The 17,866-nt window shown below is 52.1% G+C and overlaps 8 protein-coding genes across 8 annotated transcripts; 4 read left to right on the top strand and 4 right to left on the bottom strand.

The window, feature by feature from the left end:
- Positions 1–561: 561 nt before the first annotated feature.
- SCP_1302550 (hypothetical protein) lies at positions 562–1,602 on the bottom strand (the record flags this gene model as incomplete). Its single annotated transcript, XM_027763552.1, has 6 exons — positions 562–569; positions 631–825; positions 883–1,008; positions 1,071–1,206; positions 1,264–1,421; positions 1,491–1,602. 6 exons carry the CDS (start codon positions 1,600–1,602, stop codon positions 562–564), a joined length of 735 nt encoding a protein of 244 aa, XP_027619353.1.
- A 550-nt stretch (positions 1,603–2,152) lies between these two features.
- On the top strand, positions 2,153–3,067 carry SCP_1302540 (PITH domain-containing protein; the record flags this gene model as incomplete). Its single annotated transcript, XM_027763551.1, has 6 exons — positions 2,153–2,356; positions 2,424–2,452; positions 2,500–2,593; positions 2,647–2,750; positions 2,806–2,914; positions 2,969–3,067. The coding sequence occupies 6 exons, from the start codon at positions 2,153–2,155 to the stop codon at positions 3,065–3,067; spliced, it is 639 nt and encodes a 212-aa protein (XP_027619352.1).
- A 296-nt stretch (positions 3,068–3,363) lies between these two features.
- On the bottom strand, positions 3,364–6,360 carry SCP_1302530 (hypothetical protein; the record flags this gene model as incomplete). Its single annotated transcript, XM_027763550.1, has 9 exons — positions 3,364–4,053; positions 4,105–4,300; positions 4,357–5,416; positions 5,466–5,556; positions 5,608–5,673; positions 5,724–5,849; positions 5,898–5,927; positions 5,979–6,173; positions 6,229–6,360. 9 exons carry the CDS (start codon positions 6,358–6,360, stop codon positions 3,364–3,366), a joined length of 2,586 nt encoding a protein of 861 aa, XP_027619351.1.
- A 391-nt stretch (positions 6,361–6,751) lies between these two features.
- SCP_1302520 (hypothetical protein) lies at positions 6,752–7,528 on the bottom strand (the record flags this gene model as incomplete). The annotated part of the gene is made up of 4 exons (XM_027763549.1): positions 6,752–6,987; positions 7,040–7,272; positions 7,322–7,387; positions 7,446–7,528. 4 exons carry the CDS (start codon positions 7,526–7,528, stop codon positions 6,752–6,754), a joined length of 618 nt encoding a protein of 205 aa, XP_027619350.1.
- Positions 7,529–7,920: 392 nt separating this feature from the next.
- On the top strand, positions 7,921–10,105 carry SCP_1302510 (Obg-like ATPase 1; the record flags this gene model as incomplete). Its single annotated transcript, XM_027763548.1, has 11 exons — positions 7,921–7,999; positions 8,054–8,104; positions 8,165–8,211; positions 8,271–8,384; positions 8,439–8,708; positions 8,760–8,837; positions 9,329–9,426; positions 9,482–9,665; positions 9,732–9,823; positions 9,879–10,003; positions 10,065–10,105. 11 exons carry the CDS (start codon positions 7,921–7,923, stop codon positions 10,103–10,105), a joined length of 1,179 nt encoding a protein of 392 aa, XP_027619349.1.
- A 335-nt stretch (positions 10,106–10,440) lies between these two features.
- On the top strand, positions 10,441–12,403 carry SCP_1302500 (hypothetical protein; the record flags this gene model as incomplete). The annotated part of the gene is made up of 4 exons (XM_027763547.1): positions 10,441–10,615; positions 10,675–11,188; positions 11,245–11,938; positions 11,990–12,403. 4 exons carry the CDS (start codon positions 10,441–10,443, stop codon positions 12,401–12,403), a joined length of 1,797 nt encoding a protein of 598 aa, XP_027619348.1.
- Positions 12,404–13,288: 885 nt separating this feature from the next.
- On the bottom strand, positions 13,289–16,046 carry SCP_1302490 (hypothetical protein; the record flags this gene model as incomplete). The annotated part of the gene is made up of 5 exons (XM_027763546.1): positions 13,289–14,233; positions 14,289–15,393; positions 15,446–15,618; positions 15,669–15,799; positions 15,854–16,046. 5 exons carry the CDS (start codon positions 16,044–16,046, stop codon positions 13,289–13,291), a joined length of 2,547 nt encoding a protein of 848 aa, XP_027619347.1.
- A 635-nt stretch (positions 16,047–16,681) lies between these two features.
- On the top strand, positions 16,682–16,939 carry SCP_1302480 (hypothetical protein; the record flags this gene model as incomplete). Its single annotated transcript, XM_027763545.1, has 2 exons — positions 16,682–16,767; positions 16,816–16,939. The coding sequence occupies 2 exons, from the start codon at positions 16,682–16,684 to the stop codon at positions 16,937–16,939; spliced, it is 210 nt and encodes a 69-aa protein (XP_027619346.1).
- Positions 16,940–17,866: the final 927 nt, after the last annotated feature.

Here is a 17,866-nt window from a genome sequence, read left to right as displayed (position 1 = left end):
GAGGGCACTTCCATTACTTACCCATCCTTGGATGATGAGGAAATATATCCGCTCAAATTCCCTTGCTTGTCGGCTAGGTTCATCCCTTCCAGAGCATACTATGGCTCACAAGATCGTCGGCATGCCCCCCAAGTCAGCAGTAACGCAAAAGTAACGCATATGTCACAGACAGTAACGCGTGCCGTTTTGTTACTCCGCTCGGCAGCCTAATGCACGAAGGTCGTGACCGTGTCGTTGTGAACGCCACCACTTGAAACCCCGCTGCCGACGCTCGCGGCAGACTTCGGCCAGTGACTAGCCAGCGTGAGTCTGCGTTACATTGGAGGTCAAGAAGGGACTCCTCCAATACCGATCCGTTTGAGCTCGTTCAACCTCAAGAATGTTGTAGTACTATAAAATCATACATATAAGAGATAACTAAGTGGTAGAGGCAGGGGAAAGGGCTAATTGAGCGAGGTGCCGACTTGGGGGGCATGCCGACGATCTTGTGAGCCATAGTACATTGTATTGCAATAACTCTATTGTACACATTGAGATCCGTTGGCAGTCCGACATACCGCTTCACTTCTCTGTAGCATTAGCACGTTCCAATCAACCAACCAATCTGTCTGATGCAAGGCCGGTACGTACTTGAGCCCATTTTCAGCCACTTCGGAACTTTAATTTCCGATTTTCCTGAGGTACTGGGAGCAGATGAAGACGCAGCCGTCGAATTCTTCACTGATGATGTCTCCGAAGGTAACTCGGAATCAAAGTCGGGTGGGATAGGCAGATCCTCCACTTGGGCCAGTATAGATGGGTCGAGTGGTGCTGGGACATCCACGTCTGTGTGAAGATGTACAAGTCAGGACACTAACCAGATGCAGCGTAACTTCGACGCACGGTTGAGGGCATCGTCCTCAAAACGCAGCAGCAGCACCGACGACGGAGCCAGCTGCAGCTCTGCCAGCGATAAATTGCGCACGTCTGGATCAGAAACCTTGAACTCGCGTTTCGGTGGTGTCTGGTCTTCCCCGTCAAAACGAATCGCATGACTACGCATAATTGCCCCAAGAGCAAACACCACGTACATAGCACGAACTTGATGGGTCTCACATCCTCGCGCAGCGAGCCCCGCACGAAGGCGTAGACGGAACGGATCTTGTCCGTGGACTGAAATGTTTTCTCGAGCTGGCTGCGATCGCTGAACTTGACTCGGACAGCGGTCTGCAAGGCAGAGCAAGCTCAGCGTGAAGTACTGACATGGAGCCTTGCTCAACGTACATGTGGCCATCTCGCTCGCTTGACCTTGTCCTCCGCATCGCGCATAGCTTGCGTACGTAGCGGAGCATTGGTGAGGGCCTGAGTGCGCGCGGTCAGAGACGCCTGGGCAGCCTTGAGATCGGCATAGGTTGGTGTGAAGTACGAATCGGGTAGCTCTCCTGAAGGCACATATCCGACAGCGCCAATGTAATGAATAGCAATCTCAGCAGAGATGAGTAGACACATACGAGGAGCTGCAATAGACTGTGGAGCTCGGTAGTACTTGAACTCAGGTTCTACAGCAACAGGCGGTTCGCTGGACTTGGGTTCTGTTGTGCTCGACGTTGGCTGGGACGACATGGCGCCACGAGTCGATAACAGTTCAAGGGGTAGTACAGAACTCAATCTCCTTCGGTGCCCACTGCGCGACGGCTTAGCTAAGAGATTGACGCAAACCTTCCAAATAACCCGCTAGTAAAATAAACATACAGTGATGACGCTTGCAAGACCGTAAACCTCCAAGACGAACCCTTAATCCAACAAATGTACCCAAGCGCAGGCGGCTGAGATGAAGAACAAATGGTCAGTAAAGAAATAAGTGGGACAGGAATGCGAAAGGAATCAGAGGTGTAGGAGTTGTCTCATACCCCCGCCTCAAGACGCACAGGCGAGTGCGCCCCTTGACGAGAACGAGGGCCATCGAACGCAAATTACTAGAGTATACATCATAACAAAGAAACTCGACCAATTACTCACCAGAAGAAGGAGTTGAGACTTGAGTTCAACAGGCGGGCGGCTGTACGCAGAGTGCTAAATATAATAGTGCATTGACAGTTGTTTGGCTCCTGTGGCACCATCGAGAATTCATGCCCTCAAGCTCAAGCTCTGTAACTGACTTAGACTCGTTTAAATGTCGCACAACCACGCGCACGGAAGCTGTGGTGATGAGAGTCACGACCACGACCACGACCACGATATTCCTGAGACGCAGGGTCATCGAGACAATTTGTTCTCTCGCATCAACCGCGACCATGTCGTTGCTCTGAATGCAGCATCTCCGGGAAAGGGTCCTGAGGTCATTAAACCATGGAACGAGAGGTTGGACGAAGAAACAGTGCGTGTTGTTTTGCATACCAATGGATTGCCAGGTTGTCGGCAAGAATTAACCCACCCTCTGCCAGTATATTGAGTCCGACGCAGATGATCAGATGTACGTTTCTTCTTGTTGAACGTGTGAGGAAAACCAACTCAGAGCAGGATAATACGCGTTCCCTTCACCGGATCGGTCAAATTGCGCGCTTTGCTACTCAAAGCAGGACCTGCCGATCAGACTCCTGCTAGAGTCGCCTTGGTATGCTTCTAATCCATCACAATATGTGGTTTCGACGTACTCTCCACCTCCAGTACAGCAACTTTGAACATGCTGATTTCTCTGCACTTTCTGACCGCAAACCGACCCAAGAGTTTAGTATCGCCCAAGGCAGGCAGGTTGGCGAGTACCACGTAATGTGTGCATTCAAGGTTTGTGTCGGAATAGGCTGAGTGCTCATCAGCATTCCCTAGGCCCGCAAAATTCCCTACCGTCACGTCGGTAACGCTTTTCTTCCCTGAGTCACAAGGAGCAGACAGCACCCGAATCTACTACGTCGGGTTTTTGGGACAGTGGAGCGAGGTGAGGCTTATCTCACAATCTTTATCATTTCGATCTGATCTTTGTCATGAGCAGCGCAAGAACGAAGCTGTTGTCACGGTCTACGAGGCTCAACCCAACCTCGCCGACCATGAGAAAATTCAGGGCATGGACGCAAACTTCAGCCTACCGTAACCGTGAATGAAGCCTGGTAAGAGTTGGTGGAGAATGGGATAATCAACGAAATTTGTACTTGTATTCTGTGTATCTTCTACGTGGACAATCAGCAACTCCAGTGTTACTCTGAGCTGTCAGTGCATATGAAGACGAATATGGGGATGCATCCGTCATGATGTATTACTTACTTTGGCAGATTCTGCACTCGAAACGTACAGTGGCGATTGTGATAGTACATATATCATGCATGTAACGCACTCGTACAACGTCTTCCGAAACAAGATCCAACATATAGCTATGTTGTAAGAACATCTTCATGACCCTATGCCACCCCCCATCCCCTCTTGGTTACGTTGCATGAATGACTGCAACATCTCGGAGCTAACGCCATTCGGTGCGCCACCGCTCGCAGTCCGTTGGTGCATGCCCACTGACATACCGAGAGATTGCGTCTGAGGGGTGAAGTTCATCCCCATAGGATTCGATGGTTGTTGCTGAGACGCTGGGTTTGCGTACGCGTTCATGACTCCGCCACCTTGTCCCTGTCCTCCGGGGAAGAATGGTAACGCCGGATTCATATTAGAAAGAGTAGGCGGTTGTTGTTGGCCCGACTGTGTCTGCTGAATATATTGAACGAGGAATTGCTGCTGCTGCTGTTGCTGAAGTAGCTGCAGTTGTTGCTGCCGGTGTTGTTGTTGCTGGTGGTCCAGCTGAACTTGACGCTGATGCAATCCTTGTATCCATTGAAGACGCTGGTCCCTCGTCAAAGACTCATACTGTGCCTCTTGCTCGGGGAGTAGCTTTGCAAGCACTCGTGCAATACCCACAGGGCACTTCGTCAACCGGATACCACAGACACTTGGCCTCGGTGTTTCAGGCATTCCACTCGGCTGATAGAAATATGCAGCTGCGAATGCAGGTCCCATCGTATTTGTCCTCAATGGGAAGATGAGCAGGCGCATCTTGGGCAAGCCATTGGGACCGCCACACATACCGACCGCATACTGACGATGCATAAATAAGACGATGTAGTGCGCGCATGAATGAGAACGTACCCGTTTGTCTATCAGAAGGTTCTGGAGCCCGCCTAGCTTGTTACTGTTTGCTTCATGGTCTGCGATTTGATTTGCAGGAGCAACTTGAATGAGAACAATGTCTTGTGTTTTCAGCCAATCTTGCAGAACCTCCACGGGTACTGCCTCCCTTTCCGACGGTGTTAACGTCAGAATGGGTGGCCAAAATTCAGATCGCCTGTAGCATCATCACTCGGTCAAAGTATAGACAATGACAGGAATACAGACACTCACCAATGTTCAGCATGGTCTACAACACGGATGACTACTTGTGTTTGGAATTCATGCTGTGATTCAAACCCTCGCCAGATCAAAGTGCGATGAGCCGAGTCAGGGACAATCTGTCTGCTTTGTTGCGGACCCGCAACACCTGGGACCGATGCTCGTTCGGGGAGTATCTGTGTGGGAGGGATTGACGATTGCGCGTGTGCCCTATTCCGCTGCTGTTCGATTAGCTTCTGCATTTGTGTCGCTATTTGCGGTGAAACGCTGCTAGGCAGATGCATGCCGTGAGGCAACTGTTGCCCGCTGACGGGATTATTGGTATTGTGAGCCGGCTGCGTGGATTGCGACCCAGACAACATAGGCTGGGGAACCCCTTGCACTGGAGGGTTAGAAGACGGTAGTTCGTTGTTGAGATACGGACCGGAATCAGGGGAAAATGATGTGGATGGCGGCATCTGAGGAGCTGCAGGAGCCGGCTGAAGTCCTGCGTTTCCGCTTGATATAGAAGGTGGCACGGATGTATTCGTGCTGTTGGCCACGTTTCCACCATGTTGCGTCTGTGAATTTGGTTGCTGCGAAGCGGCTTGAGCTGCGCGTACGTGAAGTTCCACGTAGTACTTGAGCTTGTTGAACTGCTGCGCTTCCTTCTGAATCTGGGCCCTGAGGGCCTCCGCCTCCTGGAGTCGCCCAGCGTTGAGATGCTCCTGCATCAACTGCACCCTCTGCTCAAGGTGCGTGCGAGTCTGCACCAAACGGTCCCTCATCACCTGTAGCTGTTCCGGGGAGACACCAGTAATCCGAGGCACCTGAGCACTGTGGGAACTCCGTGATGCTGGAGAACCAGAAGCAGGAGTAGAGGCAGAAGCAGGAGGGGGTGCCGGCATAGGTGCAGCGGCAGGTGCAGGTACAAGTGCGTGATGAGTGAGATCAGGTTGTGGAGAAGCGTCGCGATGTGGTGCTGGTTGTGCTGATTTTGAAGACATCCGACCGGGATGAGATTGGACACGTGTGCGCTTAGCTTCTGGTGTGCGCTCTGCGTTAGGTGTTCCTTCATGTGACCGTTTGACGCCTTGGAGCCGAAATGAGCCTTAAACATGTTTAACAGCCGACAGAATTACCTTTTTGCTGAGGCGACGGAAAACCTGTTAGACGAAGAGCATGGTGAGGTCGTACCACAAACCAGGGTTTCTGAGACAATCCGACTGCTGCCTGATTTTAGATTGGTAGAATGTCAATCGGAGTATACACAAGCACACGTACAGCTGTGTGAAACTCTGAAAGTTGTGGCAACTTCGCCAGAAGGATATTACTGTAACTAATTTTCCTCTTGGAAGAAAGGCGATAAGAGTATGCTAACACGCAGTCTCTCAACTCACCTTTTGCAGCTCCGACGGCAAGGTGTTCCAATTGACCGAGTCCATGCTGGGGGAGGTGTTCCAGAGAGGTTTCTGTGCAGAGTCCGGAGCCCCTGCTGCAATGTGCACTATATGACAAGCCGACGCCTGCGGTCCCAGTAAGACCCACAACGACCAAACTAACGAGTCACTCACCTCCACCGACTTCCGCAGGGTGTCAAATAGCTGCAGGAAACTGGTTCAATCACCGAATGACTGTATACGAAAACACTGTACCTCCACTGCGGCAACGAGACCTTCCAGCGCAGCCATTCCCTTAGAGCCTCCGGTACCTGTCTGGCCTATGCCCATCTTGATCGGGTCCTCGTGTAGGTCTTTTACGAGAGTTGTAGCAGACCCGAAGAACACTCTTGCCAGCAAAGGAATAGGTCTCGTTTCCGCAGTAGCATAACTCACGTAGCCAATGAGCAGCTAACCGTCGCCGCAATGAGTGGACCGGACAGAATGGACATGGCGATGCACGCACCTTGCGGCTGGAAGATAGGTCACTCATACGCTGCAACAGGGGAATTACATATTCCTGGAGAGTCTGCGGCCACTCTGAAGCTAGGAGGTAGGATGAATCCACAACACAAACGACAGCCGCGATGTCAGACATGTCGACTGTGGTTAGCCCCCAAGCACGCTTCGCTGGGAAAAGTGCAGGTAAGTCGTAGATTTAATCCAAGAAAATTGCCAGAGTGGACACGAGCTCAGATAGAGCAATTTAGTCCAAGATGGGTGTTCATGTAGCCCACGGTGGCCCACAATAATATTAATATTCGGAAACGCGTCACAGCACGTGCACGTGTCTTATAATAGACGAATCATGCATTGTCCAGCCACTGCATCGCAAGGTATACGTAAGATATAGTGTGTAATCTGCTTTACAGAAGGACGAAGGTGGTCTGCCCTGCACCTTTTAGTCACAACGGTATGTTGCAGTCCGTGGTCTCCAGCGAAACGCGTCTGTAATGTCTGTAATGTCCGTAGACCGATGGAAATGCCCTTCAAGCAAGCACTAGCAGCGCACCACCAACAACGCCGACGAGAGTCCCAGCTGCAACGCCATACCATGTGCGCTCCAGACTCCACCGCGTCATCGCACTGTTCGCCGGGACGGTGTGGGTGCCGATCATGGACAGCCAGGCACTGTACTGCAGGACAGATCCGCTCGTAGTTGGGTTAGGGAGGGTGGTTGGAGAGAACGTCGGTGTGAATACGGCAGGAACCGCGATGGTTTCGCCTATGAAGTAAATTTAGCATCTCCGCAGCTGTCATCTGAGGAAAGGTCATACCCGCAGCATTTGTGGTTGTGTATGTGTACTGCGTTGGGCCTGCTGGACCTTCGTTCGTGGGTGATTGCTCAATCGGTCCTTGTTGAACTGCTCCTGGAGTTGTCGTTGCCGTCGCCGTTGGCGTTGCAACGGTAGTACTCGACGGTGTTGAACTGCTGGAGCTGGATGAGAGACTCGATGAGGAGGAGGAAGGAGTTGAGGAAGTTAGAGCGGATGAGGACGAGACAGTTGACCTGAAGAGGTATGAGCGATATTCTGCAAGCATCATAACGGAGGACGTACAGTATCTCAGTTGTTGGTAGACCCAGAGGGTCCAGTGTGAGGACTTCGACGACCGTGAAACCAAGCCTAAAATACAGCCCGTAGTCGGTAAAGTCGTTCTCCCTTGGAGGAGGACTCAACTCACGGATTAGTGGTGGTGAATGTCTGCGCATTCACGGAAAGCGCAGAAAGAAAGAGAAAGGCTACTGGTAGGAACGATGCTCGCATGATAGAGGTCGAGGTCGAGGAGCGTGTCTCGGACTCGCTCTTTCGGTCTGTGAGAGAGTGGCGGGCCAGACACTTCTCTTTTTGTAAAAATGATGTCTTATCTAGACGCAGAACTGGACCAAACTCTGAGTTTGTGTGGGAAAGAAAAGGATTTGGTCCTCCCTTGGAGAAGATTCGGTTGCTAAAAAGGGAACGAAATGCTGTCATCTCTTTTTCTGTTTCCAAAAGTGTTTATGATAGATCGATTGCACTCGGGCGTGCCAGTGCAGCTCTTACAGCGGCTCTATTGCAGTGGTCTTCCGAGGCCTCCGCCATCTCTCTCCTTTCCTACATTTCTAGCCTGTCAACGATATTTTTCTATCTCACATCCCCTCTTAGCAAAGAAGTCCAGGATGCCCCCGAAGAAGGCCGTAGTCGAGAAGAAAACCTTGCTCGGGCGACCAAGCAATAACTTGAGGATCGGTATCGTAGGTTTGTCTCGCAACATCTCCTTGCTTTCCCGACTTATATGCAAACATTTTCTAGGGGTGCCCAACGTGGGCAAGTCATCGTTCTTCAACGTACTCTCCAAGACCGGTAAGCAGTCTTTGGCTTTGCTCCTTCTGCATTGCTAAGATGTACTCTGTTTACTTTCAGACTTGGGTATTGCCAGAAATTTCCCTTATGCAACCATCAACCCAGAAGTCAATTCTTCAGCATTGCTTCCTAACGCTGATAATTTTGACACCCGTTCTGCATGCAGGAAGCGCGTATCCCCGTGCCAGACACTCGTTTCGAGTGGCTTTGCGACGTGTACAAGCCCGTCTCCCGCATTCCCGCGTTCCTCACATGCATCGACATCGCCGGTTTGACAGCCGTAGGTCATCCGTGGTTTTCTGCATAACGCTGTGAGTAACTCGCTTTCTGACAGGGTGCATCGACCGGAGCTGGCCTGGGCAACGCGTTCTTGTCGCATGTGCGCGCCGTCGACGGTATCTTCCAAGTCGTGCGCGCGTTCGATGATGCGGAGGTCATTCACGTCGAAGGCGAAGTCAACCCCATCCGCGACATGGAGATTATTCAGACCGAACTCCGTCTGAAAGATATCGAGTGGGTCGAGAAGGCCCTGGACGGGCTTAAGAAGAGCGGCCGTGCGCTCGGTAACACCAGTCTAGCAGACAGGGCAAAGAAAGAAGAAATTGTGGGTGGGCGTGTGCCCGAGGGAGTGACTCGGGGCTGATCAATGCTTTAGGCCAGTGTGGAGAAAGTCTACAAGGTTTTGACTGAGGAGAACAAGGATATCCGCAAAGCAGAGTGGACCAACAAAGAGGTACGGTAATTTCTTTTTCTGCCCTCCCTACTTCCTCCATGCGTGATGATAAAGAGCTCGTTTGCTCGAACATTAACCCAGCTCGTCGAGGCGGGAGTAACGCCCCGGCCTTTGAGATAATGATATACTCTGATCAATGCACTTTCTCCGTCCGCTCGGTCTCCTTTCGTTAATGTCTTGAAGTGTTTTCCTTTCCTTCTACACACTTACTTGTCCACGTGCTTTGGTGCATCTATCTTCTCCTATTCCGTTGGCTAACTCGTCGTTTCTTCTCAGGTAAATGCCGTACCAATCACGACTTGTTGTGTTGCCGCATTCTGTGATGACAAAGAGCCAAAGGCTCGAACTAACCCAGCTCGTTGAGGCGGGAGTAACGCCCTAAATGCCAATGAGAGAACGTCCATTCTGATCCTTTTTCCTTGTGGTTTCCAAGCTTCAATCATGCAGCATCATTTGTTGTTGTGATGCAGCTTGCTGACTGGTCCATCCAGGTCGATGTCGTCAACGGACTACAATTGCTGACGGCGAAGCCTGTCACGTACCTTGTAAACCTCAGTGAGAAGGATTATGTCCGAAAGAAGAACAAGTGGTGCGTTCGCTTGGCTACAGTGTGTACACTGATGCCGAATAGCTACCGCTGGCAGGTTGCCCAAGATCAAGGCGTGGATTGACGAGAACAACCCTGGCGACCCACTGATTCCGTTCTCTGTAGCCCTTGAGGAGCGTTTGGTGAACCTGCCCGAGGAGGAAGCAGCCGAGGAACAAACAAAAGTTGGCGCACAGAGCGCACTGCCGAAGATCACTCAAGCTGGATATTCAAGTCTTGACGTGTGTTCGCCGTTTCGGACGATTTGGTTACGTTTGCTGACCCTTAATTTTTGGCGTGTTGCGCAGCTTATTCGCTATTTCACCTGCGGACCGGATGAAGTCCGAGCGTGGACAATTCGAAGAGGCACAAAGGCTCCCCAAGCGGCTGGTGTCATCCAGTACGCTTTTTTTAATGAACGCGTGGTGCATCACCCCTGACAAGGATTTGTAAAGCACGGACTTCGAGAACAAGTTTGTGTGTGGTGAGATCATGACGTTCGACGACCTGAAGGAGTACGGCAGCGAAGCGGCCGTGAAGGCGGCCGGCAAGCTCAGGCAACAAGGGAAGCCTTACGAAAGTAGGTGTTTCCAAGCGGAAAAAAGCGTGGGCGGGTTACTGACAGTTGAGATTGATTGTAGTGGTGGATGGAGATATCGCATACTGGAAAGCTGGAGCATGAGGATGTAGACCGCACCTGGACCTTTTGTTCGCAGACGAGACAATAGGAGGAGCAGTTTGTACATGTGTTGATGTAGTATGATGCCGATTTACACAAAGATGCGTAGATTAATTCGGAGCTAATGAAAGCGAAAATATTTCGGGGGAGGTGATCTGGCAGAGCGACGGACCGAGCGTGATCAATCGGTCGGGTACGTCTCCGCTTGGTCTCCCAAGTTTTTATCCGGGGCCAACTCGTCCTCTCCAAATAAGATACCAGCTGTCCATTGCAACATGCCTCTCTTGCTTTTATTCCACCACTCTTCATGTCATAAATAACACTTCCCTCTCTCCACCATGGCCGCTTCCCTCTCCTCTCTTCCAATGCACGGTCTCTCCACCTGGTCTTCACTCACCTCGGCCATGTACCACACGCCTTCTGGGCTGCTCTTCCCTCGCGGGTCATGCAGGCCGTTTCATCATACACGGGAAGACGTGGATCATGTCCTCCCGCAAGTTAGCTGCTCCAGTGGTCAGTATTGTCGTTTCCCTCCTTCTGGTGGCCTTCAACTGAGGATCGTGTGGCTCCAGGTGAACGGTACGGCTCTATCTGCGCTTCGCCCCTCCCCGCCGGGCCCTCGGCAGTATCTGGCCCCCAGTATTCGTACACGCACGGTGGTAGTGTCTGTCGATTGGCTTCGCAGTCCTATCTACCAGTGTTCGATTGGTTAGGCGATTGTCAGCAGCGACCATCTCAATACATCGTCGAGAAGACTTGCGAAATGATATGCTACCTGTGGTTTTCATCGCTACCTTCATCGTCGTCTCCATCAAAACGAAACTGTCCTGACCCTCAACAGCCTCAACCTTACTTCCCTCACAGTAGTTCCTCGACAGCATCTCTGCAATTTTCCGTCTCTCCCGCTTTCGTCCGCTTCATGCAAAAGGTCCTGGAGACGACCCAAGTCAGCCAATCTGTTATCGTGCTCTCGCTGCATTATATATATCGTATGAAGGCGCGTAATCGTTTCACCACCGGTCAAGCCGGCAGCGAGTATCGAGTTGCTTTGGCGGCCCTTATGATGGCTAATAAGTTTGTTGACGAGTGCGCGCATTTCCCGTCTGCTTGTCGTTCCCCTTTTCTGACCATGCATTCCTCAGTAATACATACACGAACAAGACGTGGGCTGAGGTATCTGGCATTGGCCTAGCAGAGGTGAACAAGATGGAGAGGGAGTTCCTTCTTGGAATCGATTTCGGCCTTTACGTGGACGAGACGACTTACGATTCATGGCTAAACCTGTTGAAGGGTCTTACCATGGCAAAGGAAAGAGAATCACAACATTGGCATCGTTCTCGGTGGCGCGCACGACCTACACCCCTCTCGAAAGCACAGTTCCACAGGTCCACTTCGATGTACAGTCCCACTTCGCACTCGACGTCGCACCGTGCCCGTTCTTCATCGCCGAGCCGTCGTTCTGCTGGCTGCAAGTTTCCTTGTTCTGAGCCTCACAAACAGCACAATGTGCCATACGTTTCTTCGTCGCTGTCTGGTTTAAAACGTACTGCTGCGGACGCATTCTGTCTGGCTCCGACTCCCCGGTTACCCGCGAGCAATTCTGTCCCCCGGGTCAACGGTCTTCGGCTGGAGATCCCTCAACCGGACCTCTCCACAAGGGAGAAGCCGTCGCCTTCAGAGCCACTGCAGTTACTCTCAAAGCTGTCGTTGGGTGCATCACCAGTCGATGGTGAAGTTGTTCCAACTTGGGCCTCGAGTGCTATGCAGGAGACCGTGCCGCAGACCCTGGTCTCCGCCTACCGTGTTGATGAGAGAATTCAGCATGCACCTCCTCAGGTTCGTGTACTTGTACCCCATCTCAGACTCACGCTGACATGTACTTGGCAGAATCTCTACTTCTACACTCTGGCATGCTCGCCAATGGAAGAGAGGAATTCACGCAAAGCGAGGTTGCATTACCACCAACCACCTGCGCCGATACCGACTGTGCACCACATTCACGCGCCCGTGCCTATGATGGTGCAATCTGCTTCAGCCAGCCCTTGTGACGTGCATAGACACTTACCTCCGGCACCCGTCCTGCCACCGTTCTCGGAGTTTTCACGCGAACCTCCATCATCATACGGCGTCGACCTGGCCAACCAACCACCCGCGGATCAGGGACGCGCATATACCCTGCAAGATCACTCGATCCCCTCCGCGCCATTCGCCAACGCTGGACCCCCCGGCTACCAGTTTTACTTTAATTCTTCCCCAGACGCCCCGTTCGCCCTCTACAGGCCGCGCGGTCGCCGTCTCTAATTCGTCATCCTTCGGACTTTACCCCATATCCGTACATTGTGCATGCATGTTTTCGCGACGCCCTTCACGTTCAGCACCAAGTTTGTATCATCATTTTTGCATGTATCGTATTGTGGTATATTCTGGCATAAACCTTATTATACCCTCGAGCCCTGTGGTAGGTAGGTAGGGTCTCGGACCTTCTAGTCGCGATCTAGTTAATGAAATCGTCGCCGCAGTCTTATGTCCTCGGACAAAAGAAATGCCTGCGTGGCTCCAGCCAGCGCGAATGATGGCTGCCTATTAGTGGTAGACGGTAGTTCCGACGGATCCGCGTGGCGTTGGTAGTTTGGAAACAGGGATGTCATAAATGCATGTCATGGGCGGTGAAGGCGCAGGTGAGACTAAAAGCTTCGCATGCATTCCTGTTGAATCACCTCGTGTTCTGATTGATTTGAGACTCTCCAGCTAGCGCTGACCCATTGTGGTTTTTTGCATCTTGTACGGCTAGCATTCCTCCGATTCGCATCGAGAAGGGACGGTACTACATGTAGTCTTACTAAATCACGTCGATTAGGTTTGGGGGCGCGTTCAGTGTACATGAGGCTCGCCATGGACACAGAAACATCACTTGGAGATCAGAAGACGCCGAGGTTGCAGAATGGACCACTCTAAACCAGAAAGAGCCGTGCATTTCAAATCGCAAGACTAGCAAGAGAGGCATGGCACTACGCGGAGTAACCTACACATACATTAGCGCAATAAGACAATGAACGCTTGAACGCTCGAGAGCCGGGTCGTGTGGTCTGAGCAGATAGAGTAAGCAAGGAACAAGGGTATCGTCGTACACGTCGTAAGTAGTATCGCAGCGGAATAGACTGTCCGAAGAAAAAAACACGCATGATATCACCGCCGAGCAAGATTTGTTGAACTGCGGTTCCTGATGCCGGCCCTCAGATCGCTCTGCAGCCTCCCGTCTTCATCCGGCAACGCGTAGCTGTTTCTCGAGCCAGGGCCTCCCGCTATTCCCGCGCTGCTGATATTCTTCTTCGAATCCAGCGAGAAGGCACTAATGTTGCTTATGACGGGCATACTGAGACGTCTGATCCAACCCTTCGGTTTCTCTGGCCGGAGCGTAATTGGCGGCGCCGGAGGACGGAGGCTACGCAGGGTGGGCGACGGGTCGGCACTCCTGTACTTCGAGACGGAGCATGCTTCGCAACCGCAACTCGTAGAATGATCCGTAGGACGATAGACAGGAGAGGAAGGTTGGCTAGACCCATAATGGCTTGCAGATGCGGGATTAGAAGACTGCGGCACGAGATGGGTGGTGCTATATGAGTACATTGGATAGCGAGGCTGTAGGGCTGGCGCAGAGGAAGGTGAATCTGGCAAGGGACGTGGGGCAAACCTTGTTGCCGTGCCGCGCGAACTGTCGCTGGTGTAGCCATCAGGTCTGCGAGCATTGACGAGAAGAACGCGCTGCAACTCCAGTTCTTGGGCCCGATGCTCGATCTCCCGTTCTTGCATTCTCAGCTCGTATTCCTTCTCTCGGAGTTCCAGCTCTTCCAGTTCTTCTATACGTTGGCGACGGAGGTTGATATCGGAAACAGGAAGTGCAGCGTCAGTAGGAACGTATCTACCAGTTGCGCCACTCCGTTCTGGGAGTGAGACGTCTGACACGCGACCGGTCGAATCCAGAGACATATGACGCCGTTCGTCACTCGACGATCCTGCTCCAGACCTGGGAGAGGGTGGCACAGCACCAGGCGACTCGTATCTGACAGCAAGATTCGACACGCTGCCCGAAAACCTTGGGACTTCTTTCCATCGTGGAGAAGTCGCTCCAGCCTAGAGAAATGAATCAGACAAGGGAGCTAAGAGAGATCAATTCGCAGTTGCATACCGTGCGAACATATCGATCGCGTAGGGCGGCGACCGTGCTGCCATTGCTCTTGCTGGTATCGCTCCTCTCGAGATTTTTGGGACTCGAGATCTCCCGGTTCGAAGCTTTGGCTTCCTCCTTGGTCACCACTCTCGTCGGATGCACTCCGAATTCGGCGTCACCCACGTAATCTCTAGTCTTGTACGAGCCAGAAAGGTCACCAGGAACGGAACGATCGCCAGAGCGAGGCTTCCCCACATCGGCATTCCTGGGAAGCGGAGACGGTGGCTGTAAAGGTGAATGCTCGGTAGTAATGTTCGTAGTCTCTGTGGTCAGGGTCATCGGCTCCTCAACCGCGTTTTCTAACCTATTCGCAGGAGCCGACGAAGAGAGCGCTATTTGTGTAGTAGTGGACATGTCAGGAGGAGCCAGCGAACCATCAAAATTCTCCGAGGGTGACTCTGCTGTAGGAGAATCCGTCATCCGAGGGAACGGTGTCAATCCCGAGGATGTCCGCGATTCAGACTGAGGGTCCGCCTTGGTTTCGGGTGTAGTGGTGATGAGAACAGCATCAGAATCCCTCCTTGTAACAGGCGGAAGCGGGAAGTGGGTGGGAGGAGAGGGGAAGGAAGACAATGATGTTATCGACGTTAGAGTGTCGTTCTTGTTCTTGCCTAAAGCCCGGGACTTGGCATCCTGAAGCTCCCTGAGCGCGTCTGTTGGTGGATTCGACGTCGGCCCTCCAGATTCTGGCAAGTACTGAGGAGGTGCACGAGGAGAGTGTCCTAATGGTGTCGCAGCTCCGGAAGTTTGACGGGATGAGTATTCAGGAGCAGGTATGCCCGAGGAGGGCACCGCCAACTCTTGCCCTACTCTGCGATCACCTTCCGACGTGTTCTGTTGGCCATAATTCTGTGCATCTGCGTCAGGCAAGTCTGCTGGAACAGCCCCTGACCAGCCGCCTTCACAGAGCGCGCGCCATTCTCCAAGTCGGCCAACTGTTGGAGAGAACTTCCGAACACCTTCACAAGAGCGCAACCACTCAGAATCTGCAACCCGAGAAAGACACGCCGCCAATGAATACATGGTCGAGCTATGACGCTGAGTGACCAGCAAAGCGTGGTTGCTGGTGGGAATGACTCGGCGTTCAACTCTCTTGAGATGAGGATGGTGCTTACTACTTCTCCTGGTTGACTTCTGGTCCCAGAGTACCAAGAAGATTCATGTACCGGGTATGCTCCCCTGCTGCATCTTGAGGATTCCGCTTGGACTTCTTCTCGAACAGCTGGCCTGCTTGCTTTATTTTCGCATTGGCATTTGCAAGGCGATCATCGTGCGCCCTCTCCTCTTTCTAGCTTGGGGCTCAGTAACGATGCGTACAACCACTGGAGCATCACTGACTGCAAGCTTCTTAAACCACTTCTTGACTTCGGCACTTATCGCATCGCATTCCTTGTCTGCACTCTTCGCAAACTTGACATCTACCTCAGCCAAGGTTTCGAATACGGTTGCACTGGTATTGAGAGCATTGGCTGGAGGACAAGATAAGTCTCAGGGGTGATCCGCAGGGCGCGATGCATGCGCACCAGGTATCTCAGCGACACATTTGGAGCCTGCGGTTTCTCTGATCGCCTTGGCGAGTTTCTTCTGAAGTAGAACGATAGCATTCGCAGCCTCGCAGTAGTCGTTAAGGATGTTCACAACCACTTCCAAATTCTTGCAAGACTTGTGTATCTCGTTGCGGTCCGCGAGAGTCGGGGAAGACGCAGTAGTGGTCATGGCAGTGGTGAAAGGTATATTATCAGTAAGGCATCGTCAGTAGTGGGTATAAGGGGTATCTCGTCGTCGCCGTCGCCGTCGTCGCTGCTGGACGGCGTAAGTATGCAGTCTCAGCCTCTCCCGCCAAACACATCCAAATCGGGCAGAGTATAAGAACGTGGGATCGCCGCATTTGCTCCTTGCCTTCTCCCACCTGCTCGGTGCGCTCGTTGAGATCAGTGCACAGGTGCCGCTCACACTCGAACAGAGACTACATTGTTAATTGACATCAGCCATCCTAGATCTCTCGGGCTGTCTGCACACTGCAGGCCGGTGGTTGGTCAATGACTGTGATCCTCCTGGTGCTGGCTGTGAGTTCCTCCGCGTCTGTGTCTCCTTGTCGTCTACTCATGTTACTATAGTGGCATAGTCGGCCGGTTCCTGGTTGTAATCTCAAATCAAATACCCCACAGCGTAGCACCTCTTTGATTAGTGGACGCTCGCAGAAGAATCCTGGAGATTGTGAAGCATACGGGATTCAGGCATCAGAAATGACGCCAACAATACCGCGTACTGTTTCTAGTCACTGTGTGGTGTGGTAGCTCATGTCTCTTCCCCTCGCTTTTGCATTGTTACTCACGCATGATTACTAGACCATGCAAGCAGTACTGTACCTTAGTGACCTAAGGTACTCCTATTCCCAACCGTCGCTGCTGGTGCTGCTGTCGATTCGGCACATTAGGTATTCATCTCCGCATTTATCTCCTACTTTCAGCTCATAAGTACGCAGACCAGACGATGTGTATGACGAACAGAACATTGTTCGTTTCGCCACCGATGCGCTTCCGCCTTGGGGACGTTTTCGGATCAGCGCGTATTTACTGCGGAGTCGACTACTTGTCCGGACTTCGTGATCAGCGTGACATGGCTATTGCCATGTCGTGGATTTTACAGCCTTTGGGTCATTGCACCTCGCACACTCCCAGCGGCATGAAGCTATTCAAATCAAATACCCCAAGTGATATCCGGGCAGTCTTGCACGTCTTATCCAGTTGTCGTTTTGCGTATATCAAACCGTCCGAGCGACTACGAAGCCCGGCCTTCAAACCCTTCTTCGAGTCGTTGCGGTGCGGCCTTAACTTGAATGCATAGCCTTCCGGCTTGCATTCTGTCGGGCTGCAACCTTCAAATCAAATAACCCAGTACCCTTGGCTACGCTTATCTCCCACTTCATCAACAAGTCCAATCGCATTTCTGAAATGATCGAAGGGGCAGGTTGTGGAGCAGCGGAGAGGGCATATTCTGTACGATTATCGTCACTGTAGTACTGAATACATGCGTGGTCTTTCCGGAAGATGCTTAGTTGCCTCGGACAAGAGCGTAGATTTCTCGACGCCACGCCTGAGGGACGCCTGTGAGTCAGTGCGACCTGCCTGTAAGCTTCAAAGCTTTTACAAGAGCTTTGTATCTTGTACATGAAGCGTGGAGGAGTTAGAGCCTCCGTATCTCGAGGCTGTAGAACTATGGAAGCGACATCTGGTGTACTCTACCATCGCCACCTCCTCCATAGCACTGATCAGCATCTGAGATCTCAGGTTACGTGGGCTAAGATGCACATAACGATATACAGGAAGTTTGGGAAGGTCGCAGGAGTCGCCATCGGCGGGATCTGAGTACGGTAGCAAGCAATGGCATAACTCATATTCAAGATCTCCTTCCGCTAGGTCACCATCGAATGCCAGGACGATATAGCAGTTTATCGTGAAATCCTGTCTAGCGACGCCTGCGGAGACGATGAAGTACACCGCATAATGGCAATGGTCAAACCTGCGAATCTATAT

This window comes from Sparassis crispa (assembly GCF_003851025.1).
Source record: "Sparassis crispa DNA, contig_000012F, whole genome shotgun sequence".
In the NCBI taxonomy this organism is placed as follows: Eukaryota; Fungi; Basidiomycota; class Agaricomycetes; order Polyporales; family Sparassidaceae; genus Sparassis; species Sparassis crispa.
This window is presented reverse-complemented; position numbering and strand designations above follow the sequence as displayed.